A 22,315-nucleotide genomic window follows, 5' to 3' on the forward strand; every position below is an offset into this window, starting at 1 on the left:
CTTCCTCTCTCTCTCTCTCAATCTCTCTCTCTCTCTCTTCCTCTCCCTCTTGTAAAGTCATGTGCCACCAAGCCCAGCAAAATATAAAATAAAATAAACGCAGCTTCCCATTCTCTCACCAGCTCTGCAACACATCTGGCCTATCTAGAAAAGAGCAGGCGGGAAAACACCCACCCTGAGAGGCTTCAGGGGTCCCAGAGCCTCAAGGAAGCCTTCCACAATTCCCAGTTGGTTATGAAGGAAGAAATGAGCTGTACTCCAGCAAACCCTGTGTTAATCCAGGGCCCAGACCCAGCTTCACCCACAATGGGCAAGCCAACTAACTTGAACCTCTCCTGCTTGGATGTATGCCAAAGGTGAAACTAGCTACAAAGATGAAGCTAAGTCGAATCAAAGTCCGTAATCAGATAAACAACAAAACAGCCTATAAGACAAGTGGCCTGAACCCTACCAAAAACAAAGACGTTTCAGTGCCAGGCTGGGGTTGCAGCTCAGTGCTAGCATGTGAAAGAACCTGAGTCTAATCCCAGCACTGCAAAAAAAAAAAAATTAAGGCAGTGTGATGAAAAACATGGTAATGGAGAGGGGTGCTCCTAGGTTGGAAGAGACAAGAGAAATACCTAGTACCACATTAAAATCTCAGCTGGACCTTGAATTTAAAGATCCAAATGAAAAAAAGGGGGGCTGGAGAGCTTGCTTGGTGGTTAAAGATGCTTGCTTGGAAAGCCTGATTGATTGAGTTTGATTCCCCAGGACCCACATAAAGTCAGATGCACAAAGTGGTGTATACATCTGGAGTTTGTTTGCAGTGTCAGGAACCCTGAAACACCCATACTTACTCTTTCTGTCTATCTATATAATTTCTTTTAATTCAATGATGGCTGGGAGATGGCTCAGTAGTTAAGAGCACTTACCACTTTTTTTTGGTTTCTTTGTTTTTGTTTTTCAAGGTAGGGTTTCACTGTAGCTCAGGCTGACCTGGAATTCACTATGGAGTCTCAGGGTGACCTTGAACTCACGGCTATCCTCCTACCTCTGCCTCCCGAGTGCTGGGATTAAAGGTGTGTGCCACCATGCCCGGCAATTTACCACTTTTAAACATGAGGGATTGAGAGGACCTGAGGCCACCCTAGTTTGACTTCCCAGCACCCACACAAAAAGTTGGGCATAGCCATGCATGTCTGTGATCCCAATCCTGTGGGGAGCAGAGACCAGGAATTACTGGGGCTTACAAAACAGCAAGCTATGGAATGAGTGAGAGACTATCTCAAAGAAGCTCCTAGACTGCCAGGCATGGTGACACACGCCTTTAATCCCAGCACTAGGGAGGCAGAGGTAGGAGGATAGCCATGAGTTCGAGGCCACCCTGAGACTCCATAGCAAATTCCAGGTCAGCCTGGGCTAGAGTGAGACCCTACCTTGAAAAACCAAAAAAAAAAGAAGAAGAAGAAGAAGAAGAAGAAGAAGAAGAAGAAGAAGAAGAAGAAGAAGAAGCAGCAGCAGCAGCAGCAGCAGCAGCAGCAGCAGCAGCAGCAGCACCCGGACAAATGACAGAGGGGACGTACCCATTGTTCTCCTCTGGCCCCCACACAGACGTGTATAGGGTCCATGCATCTTCACACACATGGACATACTCCACACACGTTACACATACCCACATGCAAAACAAAATCCAAGCAAAATATGGACTAACAGAGGATTGGAATGGAAGTGCTGGTGAGTTGTATCCAGTGTAGTCGTGACTTTGTGGTTGTGTAGAACAAGGTCTCCAAAGATGCTTGCTGTAGCACTTGTGAAGAAACTCAGCATGTGGCAACTGATCTTCAAGCTGTTCAGAAATCTGTTCCTACATGTGTGCACGTGTGAGTCACAGAGAGAGCAAGGAGGTGTACATGTGAGCCAAAGTGTGAACCATCGCTGACTAGGATGGAGACTAGTGGAGTATTTATTGCTTTTTTTTCTGAAATTCAAAAGTTTTCAAAATAAGTTGGGGAGAAGAAAGAAAAATACCTTAGATCCTGCCTGGCCTTTCTCGGTCACTCATTATCATGGTCACCTTACTATACAGTGTAAAAGCTAGAATTCATTCTTGTTCTCAAAAAAATTTCACAGCTTGCTTCTATTTGCTTCCATAGAAAGTTTGGACAGGCCTTGGTAAAGTGTTCGGCCTCAGTTTCCCCAAATATCAATCAGAAAGTCTTGCTGAAGCAGCAGTGGGTCGGTGGGCGACACACAGTGCCCGTGTGACCCTGACTTTGACCTCCAGTCTGAATCCCAACCCCACTCTGGTGTGTTGTCAGAGGGCTTCCAGACTGTCTCCTGAACTTTGGAGTGCGTCAGGGGTGCAGAGAAGGGTGCACCCAGCTTAGCTCCGCCTGCCTGCCTCCCTCCGCGGTGGTGCAGGAACACTGCGCTAGCCTGGGATTCACAGCATCCCCGCTAGGATGTTGGCTCCAGCAGGATTGGCTGCTCAGCAGGTGCAGTCGCTCCTGATTGGACAACGGCAGCTGCAGAGCTGGGAGGAGGACTCTGAACAGATGGGCTCTGCCTGGAAGTCCTGCATCCTGTATGCAAAGCAAGACTAGATCTCATCACCTTCCTTCTCCTCCTCCTCAAGAAGTGGCAGGGGTGGTGGGCTAGGCTGGTGGCCCAGGGGAGAAAAATGACCAAAGACAAATCCTCCTCAGTGCGCCTCAGCTCGAGGCCAGTGCCCTCCTGTGGTTGTGAGGCAGGCAGCGTGGATTGGCCACCTCGGAGCCTGGCCTCAGGGGTCAGCACTTCTTGGAGTCCTGGCTAGAGGCAGAGGGGGACGTTGGCCCCTCCAGGATGGGAGGCTTCCTTGAGTGGTAGCAATTACTCTCATACCTGCAGCTGTGCTGAGCACCTCCACAGGACAAAACAGGCATTGCAGCCCCCAGAGAAGGCTGCCCTTCACCCAGAGCTGGGAGTGTGTCCCCAGGCCTTGTCGCTGTCACCGCGGGATGTGTGTTACCTGTGGTAACAGGCTGTCCAGCATGCACTGCTCTCTAGTGTTCCCTCCCCACCAGCCTCCAGCAGGCTGAGTCACAGTCCTTCACTCAACAACAGTGGTCTGCCACGCGCCAGGCATAGTGGGGACAGCTCCCTGCTGTCACAGAGCCGATGCAGTAGAGGGGAATAATGTCATGTACAAGAAAGTGTTATCAGTGACAAGTTATGGGAACCTACCATAGGAAGGGACCAAGTGAATGTGGGGAAATGAGGTTGGCAGTTTCAGATAAGGTATGCAGGGAGGGCCTCCACAAGAAAGTGACCTTGACATAAACTCAGGAGAGATCCTAGGTGAAAGGCTGAGTTGGGGTAAGAGAAAGAGAAGTACAAGAGTCCTGAAAAGGGGGTGACTGCTGGACTGTGGGGATTAGGGTTAGGGCAGAGTGAATGAGAGCCACCTGAGAGCAGACGGAGCAGCCCAAAGGCCATGATTGAGATTTGCCTTTTCTTGAGATAGAGTGGAAGCTTCTGGATGGTCATGAGCACAGTAGTGTCCTGACCTGAGTTGTGTTCTGAAAGAGCGTCTGGCTCTTGTGAAGTATGTGGTCAGGAGTCAAGGAGTTCCTGAAGAGATGCCCTTGACTCAGCTGGCACTCTGGTCATGGGGAGAACTGGACTGTGGGTCACAAGGCATGGAGATGCCAGATATGCACATGGATAAATGAGCCCGGGGTGCAGGGAACAGTGGGTGGGATAGAAACAGGACATCCAGTGCAGCAGTGGGGTTCAGAAAAGCAAAGAGGTTCAAGCTGGAGCTGGAGCAGCTGCCAAAGTCAGAGGTCGATCAGGGCCACACAGGTGGTCTAGAGACAGGAGCCACTGCTGTGGAGGACAGAGGAGAGCACCTATGGACATGAGCCCCGCAGCTGAGGAGGACACAGAGTCCAGCAAGCATGAGCTCTTGCAGCCCAGGACAGCAGGAGAGCTAGGAAGCACAGGTCAAGGAGCATATAGGCATCAATACTGCGGCCCAACATGAGGCAGTATCAGACTTAGCAACAAGAATATCACCATGACCCTTGGCAAGATTAGCTTCCACAGAGGAGCTAGGACAGAAGTGAAGTCCATACGAGCAGGAAGGAGGAGAGGAATCACAGACAAGTGGAGATGTTTCTGAGGAATATCCCTGAAGACAGATCATTTTCTCCATCAGTGAGAAGGTGGAACTGAGAAACTGCTTTGGTGGTCTTTTCCAGGTGGGAGGAGTAACGTCTCATTACATGCTATGGGTCATGGTCCGTGAAGGGGGAGATGTGAGTTCGGGACCATCTGGAAGGGGCTGGATGCTCAGGGGCTGGTCATGCACAGCCAGTCTTTCCAGGAGCTGTGGGAGGGAAGGCAGGTATCTTGAGTGTGGAGGTTGCCTATGGGCTTGAGGAGGCTGGCTTCTGGTTGTTTTGTTTTCTTGGTGGTCAGATAGGAAGCCTCAAGGTCAGAGCTGAAACAGAGATGTCAAAGGACTTGGGAAGGAGCTAGAAAGTTGTTCCATTGAGAGTCAGGGAGGCATTGGCCTAGGGAAGGTGTCAGCAAAAGGCTAGAGAGTACTCTAGGCTTTGCCAACCATGGTCTCTCTTATAACTACTCAGCTTGCACAAAAGAGGTCCTGGATGTGGACAGGGCAAATGAGCATAGATGTAACCAATAAAACTTTATTCACAAGAACAGGCAGCAGGCTGAATTTGGCCCTGAGGCTCCTGCGTTAGGACTTAGCCTCCAGCCTAGTGATTCTCAATCTGTGGTCCCTGGGCCAGCAACATCAGCATTACCCAATAATTCATTAGCAAAACCAATTCTTGGCTCTGCCTCTGCCTAGGGGATCAGGAATTCTTGGTCACTCCTTATAACCTCCTTCAGACACAAGCTGGGCTTGCTTTCCTAGAACTCTGGAAGCTAACCATCCCCGAGTGCCACTGCGTTGTAGCTGGACCCAGAGAAAGCCAAGGCTAGGGTGGCATGCGGAGGGAGCCACGCGTGCTGTGGAGAGCACTGGCATCATGCCCTCACCCCTGTCTGGAAGCCTGCGTGGACACATCATCCTGTCTGCCTCCCATACCCCCACCCCGGGGCCTATGGGCTGGCACATTCATTGACACATCCTTCAAGTAGCCTCCTAGGATGGGCCCTGGGGATGGCTCTGCTCCCAGCAAGCCTCTGTCTGGTGCTGTTACAGCACCTTGGTCTCCAGTCTACAAGCTTCACCTGCCAGGTACACTTCAGGGCAGGGATGCCACTGCTCACATAGGCAGCCTCCAGCAGTTGCCCGCAGTACACTTTTGCCAGTGTTCTGTACGTTGAGGAATTCACAGTTCCACTGGGAGATTGTGACAGATTTTTAGTGATGGGATCTCATGCCTCTGAGTCACCCAAGAGAGAAATGTGAGCAGGAATGGGCTCAAAAGAGAGACCGCCTTTGAAGCACCTCAGTCCCCAGTGCCAGGCAACCCACCGTGTTGCAAGGTGAGGCACCATCCAGGTGAGGTTCCCGCCAGCTTGGGGCCCAGAAGAGCAATGTATGTCAGCAGCTTTGGGGTTCACCAGCCCCATCCTGCTCCAGGACAGGTGAGCAGCTTCTTGCACAGACCTGAGCAGATGGGAATCTGGCTGGCACCTCTGAACACCAGTGGTTCTGCAGGATCCCCACGGGGTTAAAGGGCAAGGTGGTAGGAAAACCTTCAGTATCCACCAGGAACCACCCTGCCTGCCAGCGCTAGTGGCGTTGAGTAGCTGCAGGGAGAGGTTTACCCAAGATCACATCATGGCAGCTCAGGAACGTGGTGACCTCCTATGCCAGGTAACCTCCAGTCGGTATTAGCCAAGCATCAGCTACAGTGACATTGAAGGTTTACGTGTGTTTAAGTGTTTCATTTCATCATAGCATTCAAATGAGGTGCCTTAAGGAAAACCCAAGGGAATAGATGAGTTGCCGTTTCAATGCTGGGACAAAACCTGGCACAATCAGTTTAAGGGAAGAAGGGTTTATTTCAGGTTACAGTCGGTCGTGGGGGCAGGAGTCTGAGGCATCTGGTCACATTCAGCCCACAGTGAGGCAGCAGTCGTGAATGCTGCTGCTCAGCCAGCGCTCTCTCTCCTTACACTGTCCAAGGCCCCACCCACAGTGAAGGTGGGTCTTCCCACCTCAAGTAACCTAATCCAGATAATCCCTCACAGGCTCACCTAATCTAGGTAATCCTCTCAGGTAATTCTAGGTCCTGTCAAGTTGACAGTCAATGTAAACCATCACAGAGACCCTCACCACCCCACCGCTTCTGTAAGTTACCATGGTGACACACGTTCCTTGCATGTCTGTCCTATGTCTCCAGCAGGTACACACACAGATGCTCACACCTCCCACTCCAAAGAGACTTCATTATCAGGCAGTGTTGACAAGGGGTAGAGAGTGTTCCAAGGGAGCCTCCTCTTGAAGACAGACTTTGGTTCTAGGGAACAGGAACCCTTGGTAAGCAGATAGATTGAGTGGCAGTGCCTGTCTCCCACCAGTTTCCCCTGGTCATTGCAAACCCCTTTGCCTATGGGAGCACAGCCACATAACTTTGGAACAGGGACCTTTGCCCTTGCAGAAGACAGAACCCTTAGCAGGCCAGAGATGTCGCAGGTAGCAAAGCCTCCCACTGCTCCCACTGCAGAAAGCGAGCTGGAATACCCAGATCTGCATACAGACAGTTTGCTGACGCTGCTCACAGAGCTGGAAGGAGACCCCTGAGTGTGACAGCTGAGCAGAAGGAGTTATCAATGCAGCGGCCCTGAGGAGCGTGAGGCCTGAGCTTGGCCTGTTGGAGAAGGCCCAGGTGGCTGGATATGTGAGGGAGGCGTGTAAGTGAGAGCTAGGAGGCCGAGCACCAGCCTAGGAGGCCGTGGCCAGGGCAGAGGCAGGAGGTAGAAGGGGCCCACTTGATCAGACTGTGGTCGAAACAGAGCCCCTGGCTGCTAGGTGGAGCCAGGAGAGAGGGGCTAAGAGGGAGCAGGGAGCAGTCAGGAGGCTGACCAGGGCTTCAAGCGAATGACTGGCAGGTCCACCCAAGGGTAGCAGTGGGAGACCCAGATAGATGGAGATGGGTGGGTGAATAGAAGGAAGGAAGAATAGAAGAATGGATGGAAGGAAAGATGCATAAAGAAGGAAGGGAGGAAAGAAAGAGGGAGGGAGGGAAGGGAAAAAAAGCAACAGAGGGAGGGAGGACAGATCCTGGCAGTCTAGCCATTACCTACTATTGCTGTAACAAATGACCACACACACAGCTTATAACAGTATGTTTATTACTTCAGGATTTCTGTGGGTCCGGAGTTCAAAAGGGCACACCTAAGGGTCGCCTCTGCTAGTCAGGGCTCTGCTCTCATGGGAAGGTTGAGCTGAAGGGACGAGCTTCTAAAAGGGTGATCCGAAGTTTTCCCCTCTGTGTGGGCCTTTGGACCGAGGCCTCAGCTCCTGCCACGTGAGCCTCTTCCACACGGCGTCTTAGTCACCAGAGCCAGCCAGCAAGGAAGAGTCAGCGATCAGGACACAAGTCACAATTATGTCACCCACTGGTAGCCCCATCACCTTTGCCACATTGTGCTGGTTGAAAGCCAGTCACTAGGTCCAGCCACACTCAGTGGGAGGAGACCTTACAAGGAGGGGAACTCCAGGAACCGGGGCCATCGGGAGTCTCTGACAAGCTTCTTAAAGGTCAGGGCAGCACAGGGAGCTGCTGAGGACTGGACAAGCTGCAAAGATGGCAGTGTCTGGGACGGCAGGACAGAGGCACGAGCCGAGAAAGCACAGACCCTTCTGTCTCAGAAAAGGACGGGGAAAAAAGTAAAAGGGGGTCTAAGGAGATGGCTCAGCACTTAGAGGGGCTTGCTTGCAAAGCTTGAGAGTCTGGGTTCTATTCCCCAGTACCCACATAAAGCCAGATTCACAAAATGGTGCATGCATCTTGAGTTCATTCACAGTGGCAGGAGGCCTTGGGGTGCTCATACACATATTCTCCTCTCTCTCTCTCTCTCTCTCTCCTCTCTCTCTCTCTCTCTCTCCCTCTCTCTCCCTCTCTCTCCCTCCCTCCCTCTCTCTCTGTCTCACTCACCCACTCAAGCAAGTGAATTTTTTTTTCAAGATAGGATTTCACACTAGCCCAGGCTGACCCTGAAACTCACTATGTAGTCTTGGGAGGGCCTCGAACTCACAGCGATCCTCCTACCTCTGCCTCCCAAGTGCTGGGATTAAAAGGAGGTGTGCCTGTTTGGTCAAGAGAGGTCTAGAGCAGAAGTCTGGTGGTGAGGTGTTCTTCAAGACCTTTCACAAGGATTAACCCTAAAGTACACTTTAGCTCAAAGCAGTATCTCTCTCTCACCCTCACTTTGGAGCAAGAGGGGAGCAAGAGGCTTTTAGCCCTCCCACATCCTGTCTTACTCGGCTTTGGAGATTTATGCCGCCGTTCTTGTCAGAGCAGGAAACCCTTGGAGAAACAGTAATCCGTGGACCTACACAGCTTAGACTGCGCCCGTTCCAGCACTGAGGGGACCCTGCTCTCAGCTCTAGGATCGGAAGGGCAGACATTCCAGCAAAAGAATTTCTTACTGGTGTGAGAAATTTCCCAAACATTAAACTACTACCATGCCTGTGCCCTTGTTATAAGTGTTCTTCAATTACCACAGTATCTTTTTTATGTTCTCAATTATAATGTTCAACTATACATTAAAATAATGTACATATTAGTGGCAAGAAAAAAAAAAGGAGGTGTGCCACCATGCCCAGCTATGGATAAAAATATTTTTTAAAAAAAAGAAGAAGCAGGGTGTAGTGGCACACACACTTTTAATCCCAACGCTCAGGAGACAGGGTCAACATGAGTTCAAGGCTCTCTGAGATTACATAGTGAAATTCAGGTCAGCCTAGGCTAGAGTGAGACCCTACCTCAAAAGAAAAAGGAAGGGAGGTAGGAAGGAGAAGAGAAGAAACAAAGATAAAAAGAAGGGAGAAATGGGCTGGAGAGATGGCTTAGTGGTTAAGTGCTTGCCTGTGAAGCCTAAGGACCCCGGTTCGAGGCTCGGTTCCCCAGGTCCCACGTTAGCCAGATGCACAAGGGGGCGCATGCATCTGGAGTCCGTTGGCAGAGGCTGGAAGCCCTGGCGTGCCCATTCTCTCTCTCTCCCTCTATCTGTCTTTCTCTCTGTGTCTATTGCTCTCAAATAAATAAATTTTAAAAAAAATTTTTAAAAATTAAAAAAAAAAGAAGGGAGAAAGGAAGAGAGAGAGGAAGGAAGAGAGAGAAGAGAGAGAGGAAGGAAGGAAGAAGAGGAAAAGGAAAGGGAGGGAGGGATGGGAGAAGACTCCCATGATGCATCAGGTGGGATGTTGTGGGTGAGAACCTTCACAGCCATGATACCCATTCATCAGCCCATTTGAGTCCATGAGGCATGTGTTGTTTGTGAAGGGACAGACTTGCAGATGACCTATGAACCCAGCTTCATGGACTCTACATTCACAGGGCTCCTAGCCAAACCTGGCTGACCTTTTTAACCACCACTCTTCTGTTACCCTACTTTACTTTTCTTCCAGATCTTTCCCTCTGTGAAAAAACGAGCAGGTCTGGACAAGTGAGGCCGGCTCCATGTATCCAGAATCAACCACGGGTTCCCCAGCTCGACTCTCTCTGCGTCAGACAGGCTCCCCCGGGATGATCTACAGGTAACCCCTGCCCACCACCTCCCAGGTGTCCTTCCAGGAACATCCCTGCCTCTTAGGAGTGGGTCTGTGAGGCTGCTACCCTCCCCTGGGGGGGTAGAAGAGGTACTGAGCGGGACCCACAGGGCTGTGTGGTACATGGAGCCCCAAAGAAGGTTGGAAAAGAGCTACGCAGACTTTCTGGATGGGGAATGAACTAAGATAAATTCATTTCTGTCTCTGACTTTTCCAAAATTTCATTTAAGGATATCAGAGAGACCGAGCAGTGAGCAGAGCCCTTCTCTGGCTACCATTCCTCATGCTTTATATACATCATGACTCATATGGACTCTGTGGTACCCCAGCTCTTGCAGAGCCCTGAATGGGACGCACAACCTTACAAGTGTTTTAGGGAATTGCACCTGCCGGTTTTCCAACAGGCAGCAGTAGCCAGATACTCATAGAGCCACCTAGACCTTGTGGAGGCCCCTTTCAGATCCAGCTCTGGGGGTGCTTGCACAAAAGACTACCTGCAGAGGGCGCGAGTGAGAATTACAGGCCCCCAGTGTTAGCTTTACCATCATAAAAGACCAGGGCTGGCCGCGACCCCAACAGCCTATGGGGCCTGGGAATTCAGCCTTTTTAGGTAATTGTCAGAGCTTGAACCAGAGCCTGTGTCTGCGGAAACGCTGGGGAAAGAATATCTGTCCTGGAAAGGGCCCCCTAGTCACAACACTCACACCAGGGTGCTGTTCCAGCAGCTGTATTATAAAGCATGTCCTAAAGCTAATTAAAACCCAACCGCCCACCTCCAGGCTTACCAAGGGGAAAGAAAGCCAGGTGCAGAAGAACCCCACAGTATCATACACAGATTCTGACTCCAGGCTTCTGCCTCAGTGGCCACTGGGTGGCGCTGTTGCAGAGCGTTTGGCTCCTGGCGGCTCATCCTGGGTAGAACCTTGTTAGAAAGAGCCTGAGGAAGCCAGCAGAGGGTGGGGGTGCATGTTGGGAAGGGGGAAACTGCGGGATGGTAGTGATGCATTCTGAGTTCACACCTGCCTGAGGTTGATGCCAATCGCAGACTATCTTCTCTCCTCTTCTTTTTTCCCCTTTTTTCTCCATTGCTATCCGAAGTACTCGGTATGGGAGTCCCAAAAGACAGCTCCAGTTTTACAGGTAATGAGTCCTCCTCCCTCCATCGCAGCGAGCTGAAGGCAGGGGTGTGGGGGAGGGCTGTGCCTATCCCAAGCCAAGAGTTGGCTCTCACAGTGGTGCCCACAGAGCCTAGGTAATGCCCTGATGGGAAAAGTGCAGTATGGTATTGTATGAATTAGCCTGGTGAAGTTTACTTTGATCTGAGCAAATGGACTTGTGGTACCTGCTTAGCTCTCTTCACTTACCAGATGGGCTGGGGAGTGGCTAAGTGGTATAGCACCTGCCTAGTGTGCACAAGGCACTGGGTTCTCTTCACAGTGATGCACAAAAAACAAAGAAACTTACCAGGTGGTGAATGGGTCGCCTTCCTGTGGGCGCAGGTCTATGCCTCTGTGACCAGATTGAGGAATCCACAGTGAGTCAGTACATTGTCCTTTTTACTTGAGGATGTGGGCTGATTTGTAACCTGCAGAGCTTTCGGGTACTTTGAAGGCTACCACCTCCATGGGGTGTGCAGTACCCACGTGATTTGGATCAAGGTCAGGGTCACGCTAGCAGTGATGCACCTCCCTATGGGAGAATTTGAAACCAGGTGTTTGCTTGGACTATGGCAAGAGACTGTGTCCTATCAGGCTATGGCAATAAGAAGCCCAGGTCTACAGCCTCAGGCTCCTCAGGCCAGTCTGGCCCTCCCTGTATATGTCTTGTCCTCACCTCTAACATATCAAGAAGATACATCCTTCCTGGAAAACCTCCAAGTCTAGGAAGTAAAATGTTAGGGCCGCAGGAATCCTACAGGTCAGCAAACTCCATCTACCTCAGGGGATGGGGTCAGTGCCCTTGGCAGGTCTGCGCCTGTTCCAGCCTCTGGCCCACAGGTCTCAGAGGTCTCTGTCCAGAACCAGCTCCCTGGTGTTGTGCACACCCTGAGAGGTGACATTGTGTTGGGGGGGGTGCTGGTGTACCAGCAGTCTCAGGCTGTGAGTGTAAGGTCAGTACTTGATTTTCATATGGCCTTTTCCTCCTCATGGCCTCAGGCACCTCTGAACATGACTTGCGTTCTCAGACTAACCTGTGTCATTGCCTCGGGTGCCTCCTCTGAGGTCTCATTCCTTACAGGAAGCTCCAAGATGACTGACTATCTGTTTTCAATGAAGTTTTAACTGGATAAGACTTGTGCCTGAAGTTTTTAGAAATGAACCTGAGCTTGCACATGCATGCATGCATACATACATACATACATACATACATACACACACACACACACATACGTGTTTGTATGGCATAATATGAGAATTGTAATGGTACTCATCCCAAAACCTTCTAAGTAGTGAAACCAAGCTTGTACCTGAACTGCGTTCTCAGAGAGCCTGACCCACCTCGTCCAAAGGACAAGGAAGGAGGGCAGAGCAGCAGGAAGGAAAACCCCATGGCAGAGGTCAAGGAAGTTACATGTGCAGTTACTTGTGACTTACACACCACTAGTTGCCCTTAGAACCAGGGATCCCAGTTCCATCCTGTCCTTTGGTGTTCCTGGGCAGTTTCTTCACAGGGACACTCAGGTGGGGCCTCTGGTGGTAACCTCAAAGAAATGGTATCTCTTCTTAATTTTTTTTTATATTTTTGACATTTTCATACATGTATATGAAGTACTTTGATCTTTTCTCCCCAGTTACTCTCTCTTATCCCTCCTCCCATTAACATTTTTCTTCTCCATTAATCCTCATCTTACTTTCATACCTTTTTCTTTAACACATTGAGTCAAATTAGGGTTGTTCACGTGATCGTGGGCGGAAGGTTATTTACTGTGGAGTGGGCAGCTTACCAGTAGCTGCACCATTGATGAACCTGACTCCCTCTCCCAGCATCCATTAGCTCTCATTGGGTACTCTGGGAGGTCTGAGGTCTCCTTCACCCATCAATGGGAAGGCTATTGACAGGCTCAGCCTTGTGCTGGAAATCACAGCTGCTGTTGTGAGTTCATGAGAGTAACAGCCATGCTGTATCCAGAAGACAGCATTCCGTGGCACCCTTCCCCATCCTCCTGCTCTTGCATTCTTTCCACCCTCTCTTCTGTGGGGTTCCCTGGGCCTTGGACAGGGTGGTTTAGATGTCACATTTGGGGCCAAGCACACAGCAGGCACTTATTCTCAGCAGTTTTGCCAGCTGTACACCTCTGCCTGAACCACCGAGGGATTGGGTTCTTTGATGAACCGATTGGGGTACCACTCACTGGGGGGCACCCCCATCACATGCTCTGAAAGCAACTTACCTTATTTGTCACTAGCCCTGTGGTGGCAAAAGTGTTTGCAGGAGGGCACCCACTGCCCTGCTGTCCAGTTGAGCAGCTTAGGGGAGTGAGGCCCTGTATCAGTCAGCACTGGACAGGCTGTGGCCTAACAGCCAGCCCCAGGGAGCAGTTCTGTTGCTTTCCTGCTCACACGTCCATGCGTTGACTGGAGTTGGCGCCTTAGGACTGGGCAGAGCCAGTTTTTTCTCCATCCTTCCATCCGGATAACCAACGCCTAGCCAAGCACATTCTTCCATGGCATAACTGCCAGAGGATAACAGGAACCCGCCATGTCTCCAGGGCCTGCAGCTGAAACCAGACATTGACATTTCTCACATTCTTTTCACAGAGGACGACCACAAAAGCCAGAGAGCAATAAAACAGGTCACCCCTCCCCGTAGTAAACAGCTTTAGGCTGCTGGGATGAACCCCCAAACCAGGCACAGTTATGGAAGAAGGGGCTTAGTTAGAGGGGATGTTCCATAACGGCAGAAGAAGCTGGCCCACTTTCAAACAGGCCCATGCAGAGAAAGCAAAGCAGCTGCCACCAGTAAGAGCAGGTGCACTTCAGGAACCCCAGCAGAGCTGAGGCTCTTGCACACCTTTTGAGTAGATTTCCAGGTCCACCCCCACACCTTAGGGCTGGAACCAAGGATCCGCCCGCAGTGACACCTCCTCCTGCCAGACAGCTGGAGATATAAACTATATGCTTTAATAAACTCCTGAATCAATTTGGGGACAACCATTCAAACACACCAGTAGGAGGAACTACAAAGTCACAAGGGTATTAGCTGCTTTTCTTAACAAGAGGCAACTTAGGGATGAAGGTTTGTTTAGTCTCCTGATCTGAGGGTCCAGTGGTGCAGGGAAGGCGTGAAAACAGGAGTGGCTGTCAGCTATGGCAGCAGAAGTGTGAGGCTGCTTGCATCCATCGTGGTAGATCGGGAAGCAGACGGGGGAATGTCAGCGCTCAACTGGCTTTCTCCCTTTTCTCTGTTTCAGTCTGAGACCCCAGCCCGTGAAATGGTACTAGCCACCTTCAAGATGAGTCTTACCCCTCAATCCTCTCCTGATACACTCTCATTGCTAAACCATCTCTCCAGTCTTATTTTCTACTTTATATTGACAATTTTCATACCTGTACATAATGTATTTTGATTGTAATCCCCTCCCATGACTTGCTGATCGCCTTCCTCCCAACTAGTCCCTCTTCTACTTTGATGTCAGTTTTTTGCCCTCCTCTGTCATCCTTGACAGCATGCTGATGGCCCAGTTCAGTGCAGGAAGTGACCGCTGCTGTGAGGTCATGAACGCAGCAGCCGCTTCGTGTCTGGAAGACCTTTCAGAGGACTCTGCCCATCCTTTGGCTGTTACGTTATTTCTGACACTGCTTCAGCAATACTCCCTGAAGCTCTGAGGGTGTGATAGAGACGTCTGACTCAGTACTAAACACTCCACTGTCACTTCTCAGCACTTGGATGAGTTTTGAGTCTCCCCAGTGATCACCACTGGGCATATTTCTTAACGCAGTCAAGTTAACAATCCAAATTAACCGTTACACACAGCAAAAGCCCAGAGCATAGGGGCTGGGAAGCTGACTCCATGGGTAAAGGACTTGCTTTGCAATGATGAGGACCTGGGCTCATTCCCCAGAATGCACATGGAATGTCCAGCATCGTGGTCCAGGCCTGTAACCCCAGCACTGGGGAAGCAGATACAGGAGCAGCTCCCTGGAACTTGCTGGCCAACTAGTCTAGCCTAACTGGTGAGTTCCAGTTAGAGCCAGTGAGAGACCTCGTCTCAAAGGAGATGGATGGCACTTCTGAAGATGACATTAATGGTTGTCCTCTGGCTTTCACGTGCACCCACACACATGCATGCATGCACGCACACATAACGCATACACACATGCACATACACACGTGAATTTTTAAGTATTTTATTTTTATTTATTTACTTGAGAGAGGGAGAGAATATGGGCATGCCAAGACCTCCAGCCACAGCAAATGAACTCCATGGTGGCATGAGCCACCATGTTCGTCTGGCTTATGTGGGTTCTGGGAAATCAAACCTGGGTCCTCAGGCTTCTCAGGCAAGGACCTTAATCGCTAAATCATCTCTCCAGCCCACATGTACATTTTTTAAATTCCTGGGCACAGAAACACGTGAAGGGGTTGAGATTCACACCACCACCTACCCTAGAACTCCAGCACTCCCTAGGATGTAAAGCTGGGGCGGGAGACAAACAGCTGGCAGGCTTCGAACTGGGCAAGGTCTCCCCCAGCTGGAAGAACTGGGGAAGGCATGTGGAAAAGGCAGGGAGGCATTGGGGTGGATTCTGAGCAAGACTGCACACACAGACTGGGAAGAATAGTCACGATGGGGCGGTGTACATAGAAAACGAGAAATGGTGGCAACATGGGCTGGGCCACCAGGGATGTAATGAGGCCCGACCGCAGAGTTGGACTGGGCTCCAATTAGGTAGGGTCTTGCGTGCCCAGTGGAGGAGCTTGGCTGCATAGGTTGGGTACTGGGGAGCCATGTGCATGCAGTGTTTGAGCAGAGCAAAGGCCAGAGCTCTGCCTCAGGAAGGAAGGAGAATAGGAGAGAGGAGGGGAGACGGTTACCAGGACACCTTACAACAGCCCAGCAAAGATGGAGACGAGCTGTGCTGAGGCGAGGCCTCACCAGACCCCTGTAATGGTGGCCACGTGCTTTGTGGACCCCAGATGTCCTCTGCAGACACAGTTAGGAATGGAGTGAGCCGAAGCTGTGAGCTCTGTGTTCCACACTCAAGTAGCAAATGGAAAAGCTCCTCCTCCCTACCTGTGGCTCCAAAGGTCCGTGCCTCCTGCACCCAGGGGCGGTGGAGGGAATCAGGGGAGACTGAGAGAGGGGCAGGACCCCTATCTCAGTCTGTTCCCCAACGTGCCTGCCAGGAATTGGCATTGCCAGGCTACACTGCAGAGCCGCACTTCCCCAGCCTTCAGGGAAAGAAGCATTCGTGAATTATTGAGCCTCTTCCACTGCGATGAAAACGCCCTAATAGAGCTAATGGACTCGCCGCCTCCAAAGTCGACCCTGGTGGGACTTGCTCATTCACCAATTGCTTCTGACGTTCCGCAGTGACACTCCCTAATGAAAGCGCCACGGCGCTGCGTCCTTAGATCCTTAATCACTGCACTGTGGCCTTTGTAACGAGCAGCCACGCGTGGAAGCAGGTGAGTCGGCCCCAGGAACGGACCGATGTGGCAGCCACCTTCTTACTGGAGTGCTGCTTGGGGACAGGCATCCTTAGGAACTCAAATGACAGAGGGGGTAACGTTTTGGGGTTCCCTGGGATGATTAGAAATCAGCCACCCTACTTTGTTTTCAAAGCAGAAAACTCCAAAGAGCCATCCCAGAGTGAATTCGGGGTGACCATGCTAGTGGAGGAGGGTGGGCGGGTTCCCACGCTTGAGTCTGCTTGCCGCCTGCCCTGCCCAGCGCTGGCCCCACCCTTGGTTGTGACTCGGGTCTGTGGACACTACCCATGAGGCTTGGTGCTGTCTGAGAAGTCTGTCTGGAAGCCCACGCCTGTGAGGCCAGGGCTGCTTGTCCAGACCTCCCTTTGCTGGTAGTTCTTGATGGAACGCGGTTGTGTCGCTGTGCTGCTGGGATGCCGAGTGTGCACGCGCTGCAGAGTGGCGCCTCGGAATGGTTTCTGCTTCTAAAACCTCTGGCTTGTCTCTGGCTTCTGGACACCTGTCACCGCTTGACCAAGATGCCAGGCTTCCTTCTCTGGGTCACATGTCAGGTTTCAGTAGCTGCCAGTCAGCAGACCCCAGTTCAGAAATTCCAGGATGAAGGCAGGCTCAGGAGGGAGGGAGGGAGGAAGTGATACCTACTGTCTTAACGAGGTTAGCATCTTCGCCTCCTTTCTCCGTTACCGTGGTGTTAATTCCAGCACAGTCCCCCGAGCTCCCAGCCGACAGGAATAGATTTGCAGCAAGCAGGCCCCGCACGGGAGAGAACCTGCAGGCACGGTGTAATTAGCAGGTGCTCATGGAGTGAGGGGCCACTCATTCTTCCTGAGACCTGGAAGGGATTGAGGGGTGAGGGAGGTAATGTCAGAGCTCAGAAAACCTCGGCTTGGAAAACGGTGGGGATGTTGTGACTCAGAGTTCAGAGGTCACTGCACTCTGATCTCAGGAGTAGGGAGTCACAATCTAGAGCCCCAACAGTGGGCTTCCCTCCCTCCTCGCTGGGAACCTACTAAGTCAACTCCTAGAGAAGGCCCAGATAGAGGTCCAGGCATAACGGAGTGCCAAGAGGTGAAGTGTTTTCTCCTCACCCAGACAGTCCCTGGTAGTGCTGGTGACCACCAGGGCTCCCTGTGCCATCCACACACATGTCCCTCCTTCCTTGATGGCCCTCCAGCTCCTCTCTGGAGCCACATCCCCTTTTAACCACTACCACCCTTCAACCAGAGCACATGAGGAACACAGATCTCTGCTCCACACCTCTCCATCTCAAGCCAGAGGCTATCACACCCACCCAGTTTTCTACTCAAAAATCCCTCATTCCTCACTTGAAGCAGGAGTCCCTGGACTGCCATCCTGCACTCACAGTCCTGCACTAGAAGAGAAGGTGACAGAAGGGGACCCTCTCAGTCCTGGTTGTGCGGCTGGCCAAGGAAGTAGCAGAAACCTGTTCTTTCCCTTCCCTCTCCTGTTTCCCAGGCAGACTGCACACCGCCCTTCAGCAGTCTCACAGCGAGCAAGTGTGCTCCCTGCAAGAGGAGAGCACCTGCCAGTCCCTAGTGGTGTTTGGGGTCTACAGGCTCCACTCAGCTCCTTGTAGCCTCTGGTCACTTGTCCCTTCTCAGAGAGGCCCACTCTGCCTACCAACTAGATTGTGGATTCTTCTCCCCCACAGCACTTAACTGTAATCGATATATAGCCTGCACCTCTGGGGATAGCCACCTCCTCCCACAAGGCATGCCCCTTGGCTACCCACTGCTCACGTGACAGGCCTCCCTCTGCCTGTCCCACTTCACACAACTGAGGAGTGGTCCAGGTATTTTCCTGGGTGGCACTGGGTGGCCCTGAGTAGTGACATTGAGGACTGACCATTCTAGACCGGGTAGCTTAGCTACTCTTGTCCCGTGCCAGGGCCTTGGCTGTATTTCTAGAGCCTCCAAAGTGCTTTTTGTGGGTAATGTCTTGAAAGCTAATGGCTATTGATCTCAGCCTGGCCAGGCCTAGCACATGCGTCTGAGATGGTCCTGTTTTTCGGGAAGAGCCCATATCTGTAGCCTGGCTGACTGGCCTTCTCTCCTAGTGGGGCTCCAGGAAAGTGAGGGCTGGCCTCCATTTGCCACACAGAGCTGGTACCGGCTGAGTGACCTCTTGGAAGCAACTCCAGGTTGCCGCCCTGCACTTACTGCAGAAAGGAGGGAGAGGAAACCTGGCCTGATATCCGAGGGTCTCTGGGCCCCACTTCCTAGGATGAGCCTCACCCTGAGCTGAGGCCCTGTCACTGCTGACCAACAGATGAACCTGAAAACAATGGAGTACTCAGGACGGGTACAGGCCTGCCTGCCTGATTGTCCAGGCTCCCGCAGTCTGTACCCCACCTCATCCCAAGGACATGAACAGTGGTAAATGTAAGTGCCAGTGTGGGAAACACACCCCTGCCAGAAAGAAGGGAGCCTGCACGATGGCACTGGACCTGAGTCAAGGGTCAGCCATCAGGGTGCTGACAGGAAATGCCTCGTTTCAGCCCTGGGTTGGCCTCTCAAAGCCCCGAGCTCCCACTGTGCCCACTGCGAGCTGGAGAAAGGAGCAGGCACCAGCGGGGAAGCAAAGCTAACACAACAATCAAGACAATTAAGAAAGAACCTGCACTTAGCTGATGAGTGGCCCAGCAGGAGGGGGTGTGATGAGGTGGGGTGAGGAGGTGCCCGCAGCAGGCCAAGCTCTGGCTGTGAGTGGCACACGTAACACCAGCTGTAAGAGGTGCCATTTAGCCCACCCAAGTTTGCAGGTCTCAGATCTGACAGATGTCCCCTCACTCCCTCTGGAGCTCCTCAAGACCCTGTTGCCCACTGGTCTCTCCAGACCCGCTCTGAGCCCCTTCCTCGCCTCACCTGCACATTCAGTAAACAGTCTGAAAGCTGGGCAGGGTGGCGCACGCCTTTATTCCCAGCACTCGGGAGGCAGAGGTTGGAGGATCACCGTGAGTTCAAGGCCATCCTGAGACTACATAGTAAATTCTGGGTCAGCCTGAACTAGTGTGAGACCCTACCTTGGGGGAAGAAAAAAAAAAACACATCCTGAGAATCTGCTCTGAGCTGAGCCCCATGCTGGGTGGGGACAGAGAAGCTGTGACAGTCTCCATACAGACAGATACTTGTAGGGAAGCCTCTATGAAAGGGACAGCTACAGAGCTCCTGGGTGTGGCCCTTCCCTAAATTCCCTTTAAGCCAAGCAGGTAGTCGTCAACCAGACAGGTGTTTCCCTCTGCAAGGACCCTAGCATGCAGCTCGTATTAAACTCCCTGCCATAGTAGGCTCTTCCTCTAGACCCTGGAGAAGCCCGGTTGTGACTCCAGGAAGCTCAACAAAGGGAAGGACCAGCCCAGAGCCACACAGCCCCTCGAGGCTGCTTCACTCCTTCCCATGGACAATGAAGCTGGTTCTCCCTGGCAGAGAGTGGCACAGGGCAGGTACCCTTTCAGCATCCAGTGCTGGTCTCAAGGTCTCACTGCGCAGCTGACCCAGCTGAAAAGGGAACTTTCAACTTCACCTTCTGGTGACCCTGCTGGGACAACTGTCCAGTACCTGAGCAGAGGTGGAGCTAAAGGCAGGTGAAGCAAGGAAGCCGGGATGATAAGTGTGTGCCCCACCTGTGCCTGTGCGGGCCACTGTGCCCTGATTTGATTATAGGCTGAGCAGGGTGTGGACACCCAGCCCCAGCGCTCATTGATACAAGTGTCCATGCTTGAATTAGCACCTGCAGGAGGGTTGTGGGCATGCACTGTTTCCTCTGCTTTTCTCATTCACCACTGCTTCTCAGATGTGTGGGACGTGTAGGTGTGCTCATGCTTGACAGCTGCGGCAGTTTCTACCATCTGGGCCACCACTTGCGTCCCCATTCCCTGCGGATGGACACTGTGTTGATCTCGGTTTCCCAGAGTGTACTCATAAGCTAGGGTGACTCTAGTGATTATTCTTAACATGTAAGCCCTGATATTTCCCCTTCTCAACTAAACCCACTCCCCTAGACCACCCGCACCTCGTTCCTCCCTAAATGCACTCTGTTCTGTCTACTACTAGGCTCCATGGACTGCGCTGCCTAACTGTCATGGAGTATAAAGCCCAAATGCCTCTGCTGATGCAGTGGGACTTCCAGCAAGCAGAGGGAGCGCCTTGTAGCTAGCAGTTCTGTTTCCCAGACTAGAGAACAAACAGGGCCTCCCTGAGCTAGGCCCCTAGCGTGTGGGGGAGGCACACTCTGGCAGGATCCCACTAGAGCTTGCTACACAGGAAGTGGGGTGGTTTGAACATGAAATGTCCCCTGCAGCCTCATATGCAATCCCCAGCTTGTAGAGCCTCTGTGAGGTGGAGCCTTGCTGGAGGAGATGTGACCCTGGGAGAGGTTTTATTAGTCCAACCCACTAAGTGTTTAGAGCCAGCTCTCTCTTGCTGCTCCCCCCCTCAGCTGCTGTGACTAGATGCAAGCCAGTTTCCTGCTCTGCCATGCTTTCCCTTGCCATGATGAAGCTTTCCCTTGACACCTGCAAGCAGAAACAACCCTTTTCTCCCATCAGCCGCTCTCACCGGGGGTTTTGTCCCGTAAATGAGAAAGAACTGCAGCAGCAGCGGGGCCATGTGCTGCTTCCCTAGAACAGCCTTTTGCTGGCTGGCGTTTTCCTGGGACACCCTCAGGACAGCCCTGTGTCATGGCCTGTGGGGCAGCAGCAGCGGTCCTCGGCAGTGTGCAGGCACTCAGGCTCTGCATGCTCCCCGTGCTCCCAGCTCCGCCGTGACTTTCAAAGCCGCGCCCCCTCCCGCCTGCACGCAGCTTGGCCTCGCTGCTCTTCTGGCTGCGGGGGCAGAGAAGGGAAGCCCAGCTCCCAGCAAGTACCCCTCTGAGGATGGAGACTCTAGACCAAGGGGGTCTGCACCCAAGACGTGGGCACCTCGCCCCAGGCATCCCCTTTTTGGAGGTTGTTTGTGCTGCCACTGTCTCCTGCCCTGGGGACCAACCTGAGGCACCAGAGCCCCCTACAAGCGCTCTAACTCCCCACCACTTGGCATTTCCTGTCTGGACAGCAGCAGCTCCAGGCAGCACCATGCTGTCCATGACATACAGCGAGAGTCTACGGAGCGTTAGCAGCAGGTGCCACTCGGACTGGGCCCTGCACCCAGTCCGCCAGACGGACACACTGGAACTGCAGCGGCTGCGGGAGGTGCGGGCGGCAGCCCAGGCCAGAAACATGGAGAGCTTCCTCCGCATGCACGGCCTCTCCCTGGACAGCTGCACTGCCCAGCGCACAGGCATGAAGTATCGGTAAGGGCCAAGTGAGAGGAGGGGGCCGGGCATCAAGGAGCCCTGGAAGCAGGTGCTGCGGGAACAAGGGGGCCAGCCCCCACAACAGTGCTCACAGCTTTCCTGTGCACTGGGGTGAATGATTCTGTTGTAACATCCCAGCCATATAGAAATGTACCCGTGGGGCTAGAGAGATGGCTTACAGTTAAGGCGTTTGCCTGCAAAGCCAAAGGACCTCAGTTCAGTTCCTCAGAACCCATATAAGCTAGATGCAGAAGGTGGTGAATGCATCTGGAGTTTGTTTGCAGTGGCTTAAGGCCCTGGCACGCTCAGTCTCTGTCTGTGTCTCTCTCTTTCTCTCTCTCTCTCTCTTTCCTTCTCTAGCTCTCTCAAATAAATAAATACATTAATTAATTAATTAATTAATTAATATAAAAAAAGAAATGTACCCATGGAGAAACTGAAAGCCTGCTGTAGCCCTAGCTATCCAAAAGTTAGCATTGTTGAGTTTCGTATATTCCCCGTGGAAAAGGAAAGTAGTTTCTTGTGGGGGAGGGACTTTGTGAGGAGATAAGTGCAGTGTTTCGTCTCTTGCAAGTTCACTGGGAAGAATTAGTCACTAAGAGTTGGCTAAGCACAAATTAGCAA

General features: G+C 52.1%; 1 protein-coding gene across 5 annotated transcripts in view; it reads left to right on the forward strand.

Moving 5' to 3' along the window:
* Kcnab2 (potassium voltage-gated channel subfamily A regulatory beta subunit 2) overlaps nt 1-22,315 on the forward strand; it is a 95,605-nt gene that overhangs the window by 35,686 nt on the left and 37,604 nt on the right. For 3 of the 5 annotated variants that reach the window (XM_045150462.1, XM_004657699.2, XM_045150463.1), the window contains exons 2-3: nt 9,584-9,712; nt 10,823-10,864. In XM_045150462.1, the coding sequence (XP_045006397.1) occupies nt 9,636-9,712; nt 10,823-10,864 (119 nt within the window). In that variant the 5' untranslated portion in view covers nt 9,584-9,635. The remainder of the gene's footprint in view (nt 1-9,583; nt 9,713-10,822; nt 10,865-22,315) is intronic. The other 2 variants (XM_045150464.1, XM_045150465.1) reach the window with 1 other exon arrangement.

This window comes from Jaculus jaculus, chromosome 5, assembly GCF_020740685.1.
Source record: "Jaculus jaculus isolate mJacJac1 chromosome 5, mJacJac1.mat.Y.cur, whole genome shotgun sequence".
Classification (NCBI taxonomy): Eukaryota; Metazoa; Chordata; class Mammalia; order Rodentia; family Dipodidae; genus Jaculus; species Jaculus jaculus.